Source organism: Pteropus vampyrus, unplaced genomic scaffold (assembly GCF_000151845.1).
Source record: "Pteropus vampyrus isolate Shadow unplaced genomic scaffold, Pvam_2.0 Scaffold357, whole genome shotgun sequence".
Classification (NCBI taxonomy): Eukaryota; Metazoa; Chordata; class Mammalia; order Chiroptera; family Pteropodidae; genus Pteropus; species Pteropus vampyrus.
Window position 1 is genome coordinate 1,261,489 of NW_011889138.1, and position 13,086 is coordinate 1,274,574.

At 55.3% G+C, this 13,086-nt stretch overlaps 2 protein-coding genes across 2 annotated transcripts in view; both read left to right on the plus strand.

Moving 5' to 3' along the window:
- The window catches only part of SBK3 (SH3 domain binding kinase family member 3), a 3,505-nt gene extending 2,129 nt beyond the window's left edge, over window positions 1-1,376 (plus strand). The window contains exon 4 of the mRNA XM_011379318.1: window positions 687-1,376. Coding sequence (XP_011377620.1) covers window positions 687-1,376 — 690 coding nt within the window. The remainder of the gene's footprint in view (window positions 1-686) is intronic.
- A 1,656-nt stretch (window positions 1,377-3,032) lies between these two features.
- SBK2 (SH3 domain binding kinase family member 2) lies at window positions 3,033-6,727 on the plus strand. The gene is made up of 4 exons (XM_011379319.2): window positions 3,033-3,085; window positions 3,929-4,183; window positions 5,433-5,635; window positions 6,137-6,727. Exons 2-4 carry the CDS (start codon window positions 3,931-3,933, stop codon window positions 6,725-6,727), a joined length of 1,047 nt encoding a protein of 348 aa, XP_011377621.1. The 5' UTR covers window positions 3,033-3,085; window positions 3,929-3,930.
- The last annotated feature ends 6,359 nt before the right edge of the window (window positions 6,728-13,086 follow it).

The following is a 13,086-nucleotide window of genomic DNA, read 5'->3' on the forward strand; positions in this document are numbered from 1 at the left end:
AAGGAAGGAAGGAAGGAAGGAAGGAAGGAAGGAAGGAAGGAAGGAAGGAAGGAAGGAAGGAAGGAAGGAAGGAAAGAAAAATGGGTGAATGGATGGATCTGAATATCAAATGATTGAATAAATTATTGGATTGCTCATTGGCTAGTGGGATGGACATTGAGTGGAAACACTGTAGAATGTTGGGTAAGATGACTCATTTGATGGATGTGCTGCTGGCTGGCCATTTGGTGAGCTGGATGGATAGATTTATCAATCAATGGATGAAGCAAAGTGCAGAAGTTTCAAGGTCTGAGATAGAGATGGGGTATAAATTAGTATGGGACTAAGAACAGGATTAAGTATGGGGTCTGGGTTCGCATGAAGAGGAGTAGTCTGTTCAGAGGAGAGAAAGAGGAAAGTTAGGGAGTGGTTTGAGTATTAGGCTTAGGAGAAAGTTTGATGGAAGCTCAAAGAGCTTCTGGTTAGATTTGGGGTTCAGGCGAGGAGAACATCGGGGAGTTGGTCTACTGCAGAACAGACGTAGGTGCGTGTTGTGCTTGAGGAGGAAATGGAGGTGGTGTTGGAGGGAGGTTGCAGGAATGCTGGAGCTGGCCACTGGTCTGGGGTTCTGGACTCTTGAACCCCAAGAAACAAAGTAAAGAAGGAACCAAGGTACCCTTACTAGCACCTTTTCTCCTTTACCCCAGGGACTTCCCGAACTGCTGGTGAAGCGGGTGGTGGCCCAGCTGGCTGGAGCCCTGGACTTCCTCCACAGCCGGGGACTGGTGCACGCTGATGTGAAGCCAGACAACGTGCTGGTCTTTGACCCTGCCTGCAGCCGTGTGGCCCTAGGAGACCTGGGCCTGACCCGGCCCGAGGGCAGTCCAACTCCCGCCCCCCCAGGGCCCCTGCCCTCCGCCCCACCCGAGCTCTGTCTCCTGCTGCCACCTAATACCCTGCCCCTGCGACCATCTTTGGACTCCTGGGGCCTTGGGGTGCTTCTCTTCTGTGCTGCCATGGCCTGCTTCCCCTGGGATGTGGCCCTGGCCCCTGACCCAGAGTTTGAGGCCTTTGCTGGCTGGATGACCACCAGGCCCCAGCCAGGTCAACCACCACCCCCTTGGAACCAGTTTGCACCCCCGGCTCTGGCATTGCTCCAGGGGCTTCTGGACCTGGATCCTGAGACGAGGAGCTCCCCACTGGCCATCCTGAACTTCCTAGGGGATGACTGGGGGTTGGGGGGGAACAGAGGGAGTCCTGGGGGCTTAGGGAATATGTCTGGTGAGGATGGGGAGCAGCAGGAAGAGGGGGGATCGAGCCTGGAGGAGTTGACAGAGGAGGAGCAGGAGGATGACAAAGGTGGGGGGAGCATGGGGACAGATGAGGAAACTCCCTGACCAGGTGACTGAGACAGGTGGCCAGAGCCTAAGCCAAAGGCCCCTCCCCCAGCCTCCACAGCCACCTGGATGGAGAGACAGCTGCTCCCAGGAGGACAGAGATGGAACAGATCACATCTCCCCCTACTGAAGACTGGGCTTGGTTGCACAGTTCCCCTCCCAGCTCAAGACCTGGGAGTCCAGAACCCTGGTCCCCTCCTCCCTCAGACCTGGGAGTCCAGGCCTCCAGCCTCCTCCCTCAGACCCAGGTGTCCAGGCCCCCAGCCTCCTCCCTCAGACCCAGGTGTCCAGGCCTCCAGCCTCCTCCCTCAGACCCAGGTGTCCAGGCCCCCAGCCTCCTCCCTCAAAACCACAGTCCAGGCCCCCAGCCTCCTCCCTCAGACCTGGGGGTTCGGGTCCCCAGCCCCTCCTCCCTCAAGGACCCTCCATTTCCTTCTGTCCTGAATGTGTCTGCTCAAAGAAAGGCATCGTTTCCCCTGTAGAAACGTTTCTGCACTGTGGGGACATGTTGAATGTGGGGACATGCAGCTCCGATGAGGTCACTGCTCTCCTCTAAGGCCTTGTATGACCCCCACTGTCCATGGCACCAAACCTGGGCTTTCAGGATCTGACACCATGGCAACCTCGCCCCCCACCTCCCCCACGTCCCTGTGCTCCAGGCGACACTGATGGAACCACTCACCCTTTCTAGACCTAAATCTACACTCACACATGTGCACACACACGCAGGCAAATGCACAGATTTTAAAAAGCGAGTTCACTAAACACAGAATGGTGTCCTAGGCTGAACCCTGGGACACAAGAAGGTCGTTGGCGGAAGCACTGGTTGAAGAGGGAGAATCCAGTGTTTGACAGTGAATTTCTGAGCTTGGACGAATGCGCGGTTGGCAGTGATACTCTCGGGGTGGGGAGCTGGGCAAGGGGACACGGCAGCTCTCAGCCTGCCATCTTTGCAACTGTTCTATAAATCTAAAATTTTTCCAAAATAAAAGATTATTTTACAAGAATTAAATGAGTTCATATCTCTCACCTCTGCTATAAACCTGTGGGGTGGGTACGGTTTCCAGGTTCCCAGCCTCCTCCCTCAGACCTGGGGTCCCTGCCTCGCTTCCCACCCCCCCACACTTCAAAGTCTGCAAACTCAGCACAGGGACCCCCCTCCCTTCTCCCTCTCCCCACAGGCCCCTCTCTTCCCAGTTGCTCCACCACCTGCTTCCCCTTGGCCCCAAGTCTGAGATCATCTCTCACTGCATCGTTCTGGAATCTTGTTGTCTCATCCTTTCCCCAACAGGACCCCAGTGTCTTGCTCCCCACCATTCCTCACCGAACACTTGTGTTTGACCTGTCAGTGGGGCATGGATGGGGCAGCTGGGTGGGGGTCAAGGGAGGGGCGTGACAGAGAAATTATTTCATCCTTAGGAGCTGGATGCCCTGGTCTAAGGGAGGAGGGCCTGGACCCCTGGGTCTGAGCGAGGAGGCACTGACCTCAAGAGTCTGGGACATTTGTCCAGCCACAGCCAGTTCCGGGAGACAACACACGATGTCGCTCTGACCCCAGTGGGGCACAGGGGGCGGGGCCATGGGTGGGGCTTACGACCCCCTAGGTGGGGGCGGGGTCTTGCTCCTGGGCAGGACTCGCTGGCATGGGCTCTAAGTGCAGGGCACCAAATACAGCGGGCAGCGGAAGGGTCAGGCGAGCCTTGGAGAAGGTGAGGTCTGGAGGCCGGAGCCCAGGTCAGGAGGAGGCAAGAGTTACAGGGCCTGAGGTGGGCAACACCTGAGAGTGAAGCTGAGCAAGTAGCCAGAGTCCTGGGTCCCTCAGGGGAGCAGACGCTGGACTTCAAGGCTGTAGAGTGGTTAAGTATTAGGGACACAGGGTCTGGGGGTCCTAAGAAGTGTGAGTTGTATAGGTTCCAGGAGAGGAGGGGCTGGGGGCCTGGACTCCTGGGTCTGAGGGAAGAGGCTGGTGGTCTGGACTCCCGGCCAGGTCTGAAGGAAGAGGCTGGTGGTCTGGGCTCCTGGGTCTGAGGCAAGAGGGGCTGAGGCTGTAAGAGCTGGACCCCAGGCCTCCCATGGGCTTGGAAACTGCTCCCAAATGCTCACTCCCATGAGGAACCCAGGCGTCCCCAGAACCTGGTGTGTGCAGCCCTGCCCTCCCTGGCCCCTGGGGGCAGAGAGCACCTGTTTGCGCTTAGGAGACAGAGGCTGCTCATCCACCCCCAGGGCCCAAGTCTGTTTGCTTTGGAAACAAGGTGGGGGTGTCTCGAGTTATCTGGTTCATCTTTCACCCTTGGGCCATGAGCTGGCACAGGGATGTGGGAGTGGGGGTGAGGGACATCTGTGACCTCAGGCTTGACCTCACCCCAAACCACAACTGGTTTCCCGGTCCTTAGATGCCTCTAATGAAGAGGGAGACTAAGTCACAATGTGATGTGCCAATGAGCCCCTAGCCTCCTCCCTCAGACCCAGGGGTCCAGGCCCCCAGTCCCTCCCTGGGGCTCCAGGTCTGGCAGGCCCAGGCCCTCGGTCACCCTCTGTCCTCTGCCCTGCAGACATGCCCGGCAAACAGTCAGATGAGGAGCAACTGGAGGTGGGGGCTGCTGAGAACAGAGCTGATGAGGACCTGGGGGGCCTCACAGCAGAGGAGCTGCGGCAAGGCCAGGAGGCTGCCCTGGCACTGGAAGACATGATGGCACTGAGTGCCCAGACCCTGGTCCGAGCCGAGGTAGACGAGCTCTATCAGCAAGTACGACCCCTGGGCCAGGGCCGTTTCGGCCGGGTCCTGCTGGTCACCCACCGTCAGAAAGGTACTGGACCTGGGGACATGGGTGGGGTGTGGAGGCAGCGGCATGGTTGGTGGAAGCCAGCCAAAGCTGGGAGCCTGCAGGCCCGAGTCTCGGCTTGCCTCCGCTGCCCAGGGCGGGAGGGGAGCCCCCTCCCCTCTATGAGCCTCAGTCTCCTCCTTTGAAAACACGGTAATGATTCCTTCTCTGTGGTTCTCTGAGCACACGTCCATGGCTATAGTTTCTGGGGACAATGGGGAGCAGAGAGGTTCCCCCTCGAGGTCCTCACATGTGGCCAGATTAGAGGTTGCTGTGGGGATGGTTTGGAGCCAAGGCGTCTGCAAGGCACGTAGCAAAGCCAGTGCACAATGGGTGTACAGGACACCCTCCTTCAGCCCCAGCCTGGTGTCTACACACACATCATCTGTCCTTCCCATGAAACAGGGACGCTGGACAGAACTCTGAGTTGGTATCAGTCAAGACTCACCCTTGAGTTCCCCTGGGGGCTCAGACCATCCTGGTGGTGCTGGGGACTGGTGCTTCATTCAACATACCTCTCGAGGCCCCTGGATGCCGCCCCTGGTCTGGGTGGTGCTGGGGACATGAAGTTGTCACTATTCTGGGGACGTTCAGGGGACAGTGGGCAACACAGATGGACAGAGGTCACCAGAACAGAAGGTACCATGTGCCGTGACGGGCACCGTAAGCGCTATCCAGCTGCTGCATCCAGCTGGGGCATGAGTGGAAGGAGGGTGGTTAGTGTTTTAGGTGAGGAGGTGGACTTGCTTCCTCACACGCAGTCCCCTGATGGATGAGCTTGGGCCCTGGCAGGTGGTGCCTATAAAGCTGAAGAGGTCGGTGCTCCTGCCTTTGGGAGCTTTTGCTCCAGAGGGTCATTCCTTACAACTCCTCATTGCACCTAATTCCCACCTAAGGCATCTTTTCCCCAGGCGCCTGGAGCACAGCTTTCTGGCACTGGTTTGCTGGAACTAGGGGCCACATGAGTCACAGGAAGCACAAGAAGTTCCAAGTTCAGTTTCATAGTGCCCCTCATCTGCTTCAAGGCAACAGACGTGGAGAGAGCAGAGCAGAGCTCACTAAATGCCGTCATCATCACTGCTTGTACTATTGCCACCAGCAGTGTATTTTATGGCCATGCTGTGTTTGGGCGGGCTTGGCAGGGAGGCAGGAACCGGAGCAGGCAGAGGTGGCATAGGGAAGAGTGTGCAGGCTGGCGAGCAGTAAGGGTGACTCGGGCTCTGGCTGCCCCCAGGCACACCCCTGGCACTGAAGCAGCTCCCGAAGCCGTCAACTTCCCTCCGTGGCTTCCTGTACGAGTTCTGTGTGGGCCTCACGCTGGGCGCACACCCCGCTGTTGTGACGACATACGGCATTGGCATCGAGTCCACCGACTCCTACAGCTTCCTGACAGAGCCCATCCTACACGGGGACCTCATCTCCCTCATCCAGCCCAAGGTGGGTACACAGATGCCCAGCGGGCCCCGAGCACCTCACTGGGTCTCACAGAAACCACTCCCCACCCAACGACCTGGGCCTCAGGACTCACTCTCGCTGCGTCAGGGCTTGCCAGGCCTCACGTAGCCCCCAAAGCCCCCACTGGGCCCATGGGTCACAGGATTGCCAGTCCTTTCTTGAGTTCACTGACACCACAGAGCCAACGCTGCACCCTCTAAAACTCACAGCCTTCCTGGGGTCACACTGGGTCACACTGCCCTCCCGGGGTTTTACTTGGCCTCACTGGTCTCCCGGGTCCTCCCAGGGACAGACTGGCCTCCAGAGGTCACATCAGACCTCACCAGCCCTCACTGGGCATCCCTGGCCTCCTGGGCTAACTTACTTGAAGACTTCCGTGTATTCTCCTGGGTCTTCCCCCTGGAGCTGAGGTGAAGCAGTGTGGCCCGAGTTCCCTTCTGGTAGCCAGGGAGGGGCAGCGGGCCCTGACACACACCCCCACAGGTGGGCCTCCCGCAGCCAGCGGCCCAGCGCTGTGCAGCCCAGCTGGCCTCAGCCCTGGAGCACATTCATTCACACGGCCTGGTGTACCGGGACCTCAAGCCTGAGAACGTGCTGGTGTGCGACCCGGCCTGCTGGCGGGTCAAGCTGACCGACTTTGGCCACACGCGGCCTCGTGGGACCCTGCTCCGCCTGACTGGACCACCTATCCCCTACACAGCCCCCGAGCTCTGCAGCCCCCCTCCCCTCCCTGAGGGCCTGCCCATCCAGCCTTCCCTGGATGCGTGGGCACTGGGGGTCCTGCTATTCTGCCTTCTCACGGGCTATTTCCCCTGGGACCAGCCCATGGCAGAGACTGACCCCTTCTATGAGGACTTCCTCCTCTGGCAGGCCTCAGGCCAGCCCCAGGACCGGCCTCAGCCCTGGTTTGGCCTGACACCAGTGGCAGACACCCTTCTGTGGGGGCTGCTGGACCCCCGGCCCCGGGAGAGAAGTCCCGTGAGCTCCATCCAGAGCTACCTGGGGCGACCCTGGAGGCAGCGGGAGGGAGAGACTGAAGAGGTGGACAAAGGCGACGGGGAGGCCGAAGAGTGAGAAGGCCAGGAAGCCTGTACCCACCCTTGCCCAGGGAGACTTAAAAAGGAAAGGGGGTCCCACATCTAGAGATCTGGGCATTCGTGTGGCTTTTGGCTTCTCTCAGCCTGTTTTCATCTGTTTCACTACCCTTCCCTTTCCATCCACTTCATCTCCCTCCCTTGGCCTTGGGGTCTCTAGAGCCGCTGTGTGTCCATCCGCACCTGTCCCCGTATCTCCAGGGCATTTGTACTTGCTGTATTCTTTACCTGCAGTACTCCAGGCTTATCCCTTCACCTCTTGTGAACCTGCCATGTTTAGGGCTCCCTCCCTAGCTGGCCGCCTCTCCCACCCCACACAGCACTGCAGCATCAGGTCCAGCATCCCCACTCTGACTCTCCTCTGTGACCTTGTTACCTCCAGGCTGCATGACATTCTTGCTATGCCTATTCTGAGAGCTCCGGATTGTGGATTGTAGGGGTCGGGCCTGTCCTGCTCTCTGATGTGTCCCATGTAGCTGGGGCAATCCCAGCCATAGCAAGGGGGTGGTAAAAGCTTGTCCGGTAATGAACCCCTGGGCTGTGCATGCTGCCCTGTCCTCCTGCCCTGTCTCTCCTCCTCCCTGGGTTTCACTCACTCCTGAGGCCCTTAAAGAGCACTCTCTCCTCTCACCTCAACTGCTCTCTGCAAATAAAGTCCCTCTGGCATTGAGGTCCCTGTCATGTTGTTGGTCTGTGAGCTTGGGAAAGGGTAGAACAGTGTGTGCACATGTGTTCTGGCTGAGCACCGTGCAGGAGGGAGACAGAGAGGGAGAGAAAGACAGAGGGAGGACGAGATAGACAGACAGATGGAGACAGAGAAAGGGAGAGACACACAGAGAGGGAGGGAGACAGAGACAGAGATACAGAACAGCAGAGAACTGTCCCACAGTGATTGTGTAAGAGGCTGGCTCTGAGTGTGCATCTGTGGGTGTGTCTGGCAGTAAGCATAGCTGCTTGTGTTGGGGCTCTCTGGGCCTATTTCTGCATGTCTGTGTGTGTGAGGAGAGAAATTAATGGGAGCTTGAAAGTGTCCAGCTGTTTGTGGACAGAGGTTTGGACTGGAATGTGTATTTCTGTATATCTCCGTGCCCATGAGCCTCTGAGCCTGTGCATATGCACAGTTATTACATGAATGTGTGAGGGGATGGAATGGAAGCTTGAATGCATCTCACTCTGTGTGGCTATCAGATCCATGTCTCTGTGTCCACGAGGAATTGGGTGTGCATGTGTGTGCGTGTGTGCATGTGTAGCAGGGGCGGAAGAGTCACACAGGCACTGCCCTCTGCTGCCATTCACTAGCTGGGCCCCTGCCCCTTCACACCCTCCCCCTCTCAGCCTGGCCTCATCTTGGCAGCCGCTCTGTTTGCAAACACTCTGTCTTCCTCTCCGTGCCCTCCTTGGCCACAGGCCCAGCAAAAGGCTACAACTAGAGCTGGATCATGTGTCACTTTGTCCCTGGCCCCTGTATATCCCACCTCCCCCAGTGCCCCTGCTGTGGCTGCCTAGGCATTGCCTGAGTGGTGGTGGTGGTGTGTGATAGCGTTTGTGAAATGGCCCCAAGGGCCCTTTGAATCTGAGTTCAATCCAGGGAGCTGGGGACACAGGCTCCTGTCCTGGGTAATCTAGGTGAACTTCTTGGAGTAGGGGGTCATTGTGAGTACATTGCGGGGGAGCATGATCAGGATCTCCTACCACCTTATCCATGAATCTGAAATAGCCCGAGCAATTAGGTCAAGAATGTGTCCCAAAAAATCTGTAGACACTGGGGAAAGGTGGAGGGAGCTGTGAGAGGGGAGTGGAGATAAGGAGGGGTGGTGGTAGCTGCAGACGGTGTTAATTGTCAGTAGCAGCTGGGGATTAACTGGGAGGTGACAATGACCCAGCATGGGCCCGAGGGGCAGTGGAGAAGGGCCTGGAGGGGGCGGGGCAATGCTAACTGAATATTAGTTACTTAATTAGGTGATATGTAACACTAAGTGGCTCTGCTTGGTCCCTTAAAACTGCCCTGAGTCACAGATGGGCAGAGACGGCCCAGAGCAGCCAAGGTGCCAGCCTGTACTCAGACAGGTCAGAGCAGAGGCAGCACTCAAACCCAGGCAGCTCCTGTCCAGGGCCTGTGCTCTTAAACCGCAGGGTGTCCTGCTGTCATCAGCAAGTGAAGGGGCCCTGTGCAGAAAACTGGGGGTGTGAGTTTGGAGAGTAAGAGTGAATGTGTTTGAAGGTGCATTTCACGAGTGTGACTGTGTGTCAGTATGTCTGGTATAACAGTATAAAAGCGAGTGTGTGAGCATGAGTGTGTGTAAGAGTATGAGTGTGTGTGAGCATATATGTGCATGTGAGAACGACCATGCGTGTGACAGTGTCAGCATGACAGTGTGAATGTGAATGTGTGAGTTTGCACTGTGTGAAAATGTGTGAGTACATGTGAGTACATGTGAGTGTAAATGTGTGGATGGATGGGAGTGTGAATGTAAGTTTGAGGAAGTGTGTGTGGATATACACGTGGGAGACTGAGTACAGGTGAGCGAGTCATGTGAGCATGTGTTTGTGTGTTGGTGAAGTGATCATGTCTCCCTTAGAGAGCACACTGGAGTTGGGGCACCTAAATGAAGGCATAAAGCGGGGTTGAAAAACCCTTCAGACCTGCTGAACGACCATGACCAAAAGACAGATCATGATGACTGGCGGTGAGGACATGGACAAGTTCCAACCCTGTTGCATTTGCTGGCAGAATGGTAAAAATGGGGCAGTCAGTGGGGGAGACAGTCTGCAGGTTCTCTACATGTTAAACAGAGAATTCCCCTGTGTCCACCCAAGAGAACTGAAAAGATACATCCACACACATATTCGTAATAATGTTATTCACAATAGCTAAAAAGTGGAAACAACCCAAATGGCCATCACCAAATGAATGGATAAACAAAATGTAGTCCATCCATCCAATGGAGTATTATGCATAAAAAGGAGGAAGCTTTGGATGAATCTCAAAAACATCTCTGGAAAGAAGCCAGTTACCGAAGTCTCTCTGTTGCAGGATTCCATTGACTGGAAATGTCCAGAATAGGCAAATCCATACAGAAAGACTAGTGATTGTAAGGGGTAGGGCCGTGGGGGTGACTGCTAGTGAATATGGGTTTTCATTTGGGGGGCTGGTGATGGTGGTGGAAAAGTTCTATAATTAGACTGTGGTAAGTGTTGCACAATTCTTTGAGTATAGTAAGAACCATTGAACTGTACATGTAAAAAGGATGAATTTTATGGCATGTAAATTTCATCTCAATGAGGCTGCTTAAAAAACAAACAAACAAACAAACAAATAAACAAAGGCCTCCATTGATGCTACCTTGATCAGGTTTCTTCCCTCATGGAGCCTCTGAATCGCCATTCAAAAGGAATGGGAAACCTGCCCCCTTCTGATGGTTCTGAACGCAAGGTCCACTCACCATGAACTAAGCCCCACCAGGCCCACTCACTATAGACTAAGCCCCACTCAATCCCACTCGCCATGGACTAAGCTCCCTCACAGGACCACTTACCACTTTGCTGCCCGTCACCAAAGAGACCACAGGGGCCCCTGTGAGGGCCCAATAGGGAGCCTGCTCTCCACAGACCCTAGAGCCAAAACAAGATGACAGCCTGGATCCAAACCCAGCTCTGGCCTGCTCCCAGAGTGTGTCCTGAACCACACCCCCACAGCACCCCAAAAACCTGCCTGGGCTGGTGATCACTGAGGGAGTTCTGGGCACTCCCAGCTGGGAAACCCCATACTGTGGGCAGGACCAGTTACAAAATTCATGGGTGTCCAGTGCAAAATGAAAATTCAGGGTTTTTAATCAAAAAATAAAACAGGAAAATATATCCTTCTTGCTCGGTCTCTGTATCTCTGTCTCTCTCTCTGTCTCTCCCTATCTCTCTTTTCCTCTATTTGCTACTGAATGTAGCTCTCCCTGGTGACATGGCACCTGCCTGAGGGAAGAAGGCCAGGAATCTGGCCACTACAACTCCGGACTTTGAGCCCAGGCTTGGAGCATGGAGAATGCTTCATTGTTTCGTCACCTTCACTTACAAAAAAAAATGAAAAATCTCGAAGAACGTCAGGACAGCTACTACAGAGTGTTAAACAGTCAAGAGCACCCAGCCCACAGCCTGCTTGTAGGAGAGCATTTCCCCAGGACCCAGAAGGGCAGCTGGCCTCACGAGTCCTCCTTAAACACCATCATTTTGGTTGTCCAATTTTAGGTCAGTGCTCATACAGACATAAGAGGGATGTGAGCAGCACTTCTTACTTGGACAGCAGCCCACAAATCGCCCACCCTTCTTGTGCAAATGTAGAACCTAATCCAGCAAGGCTGGGATGGTGCCAGAAATTCTGCTTTTTGAACCAGCTCTGGGTGAGGTCCATGCTTCTCTAGTCCCTGGGTCACACTCCAAGTGCAAAGAACTGTGAGGACACGGTTTCTGAAATTGATCCCACATCCTAACTAAACTCTCAGTGATACAAGCCATTGGTCTGCTAGATTCTTCAGGGTTTTCTATGGGGACAGTCATATAACCTGTGGGAAATGACAGGTCTACATCTTCCTTTCCACCTGTCACCTGGTTAAGGAAGTCCCTTCTGCTCCTGCTTTGTGTGTGTGTGTGTGTGTGTGTGTGCGTGTGTGTGTGTGTGTGTGTGTGTGTGTGTAAACTGAATTTTCTCTGCATCAGTTGAGCTTGCTAGGCCTCTACAGCACCCATTCTCGGCTTATTGCAAGCTGGCGGACACCGGATTGAGCTCAGCTGTCCTGTGGGAGGTGTACAGGGTCAGGGCCAGAAGTAGGTGGTGGCTGGCCACCCATCCTGGCCCCGGGCCCTGGAGCCAGATGTTTGGGCTTAGCTGCCTGGCCAAACAGGGATAGAGTGACCAGATAATTAACTACTCGCTTCTCCAGGGCTGGCAGAAAGTGACAGGGGGTGGAGGGACCTTGGGCCAGAGTGCCCAACAGCGCCCCCAACCCTGGCTTGCAGAGAAGGGCAAGGAGCCTGAACCACCAGCTGGGCCCTGTGGGGTGACCCAAAGCTGGGGTTCATCTGCTCCCCTCTAAATGAGAAAGGAGACCTTTGCTTCCAAGTTGGGGTGCCACCTTCCCAGCCCCTGACTACCCAGGATGGCAAGGGGAATGCAGACAGAAGCCATTCCCTTAGCACCCCCCTCCCAGGTCACCTGTCAGCAGTTATTTGTGTCTTAGGGCTTAATGAGGTCAGGGGAACAGGGATTCTCTGTGTGTGCTCCTTGGCCTGTTGGCAGGGGAAGATGGTCCATCTATCAGGACCCCCAGACATTGCCCCCCCCCAGCAAGTAACTGGACCCTGCTGGCCTTTGCAGGACTGTGGGGCGCCAGCTCCCTGACCTCCAGAACCTGTGAGCCAGGCTGACCAGAGAGAGAAGGAAGGAATGGTTTCCTGCCTGAGGCTCTGCAAGCCAGGATCAGAGTTGGGGGTCTTCCAAGCCAGCCCCCAGTTTACATACTGAGGCCCAGATTAGGGAAGGGGCTTACCCAGAGAGGAGCTATCACAGAAATCCTAAACTAGAACCCCAGGCCAAAGTCAAAATAGGGAATCAGCATCATGTTATTCTGGGGTTGAGTTCTCACTCTGCTATGTAGCCCAGGGCAAGGAGCTCACCCTCTCTGAGCCTCCATGTCCCGAGATGGGCATCAAGTCCCTCTGTCCAAGGGCTATGGTGAGGACAGGGGGCAGGGTGGCATCAGGCAGAGAGAAACACAGCCAGGAGTGGTAATGATCACAATGGTTAACTGAGCACACACTGCATGTCGAACCCTGTCCTTCCTCGCATTGATTCATCCAGTCTGCACAGCTGCCCAGGAGGCCAGGACTGGTACTAGCTCTGCTGTACAAGGAAACTGAGGCTCAGAGAAAGGAAAGGAACTGCCAGTGTCCCACAGCCAGGACATGGCCTTGAACCCAGGATAGTCGGACTTAAGCAATGACCTTGGGTCAGACCCACTTGGGCGCCAATGTTTCCTGAGTGACCTGGGGCACTTGCCTTGGCTGTGAAATGGGGATAAATACAATAATATTATCACATAACGAGCACTTACCGAGAGCCAGGCCTGGGCCAAGTGCTCTCACTCCTATTAACTTATCAGTTCATTATCACAGCAAACTCATGATCACCTCCTTTTACAATTGGGAAACACAAAGAAGTTAAGTAACTGGCTCAGATTCACACCCACAAGGGCTGAAATTCAGGCACTCAGGCTCCTAAGCTCGTCCCTCTCTGCTAAGTTGTGGCAGTACCTTCTCAGCTAGTGTTCACTAAGATAAAATGACATTACA

Excerpts from the sequence above, each read along its gene's own strand:
- SBK2 (XM_011379319.2), top strand. The coding sequence starts at position 3,931 with ATGCCCGGCAAACAGTCAGATGAGGAGCAACTGGAGGTGGGGGCTGCT. Across the intron at positions 4,184-5,432 it reads GGTCACCCACCGTCAGAAAG|GCACACCCCTGGCACTGAAG; the intron begins GTACTGGACCTG and ends GGCTGCCCCCAG. Across the intron at positions 5,636-6,136 it reads TCTCCCTCATCCAGCCCAAG|GTGGGCCTCCCGCAGCCAGC; the intron begins GTGGGTACACAG and ends ACACCCCCACAG.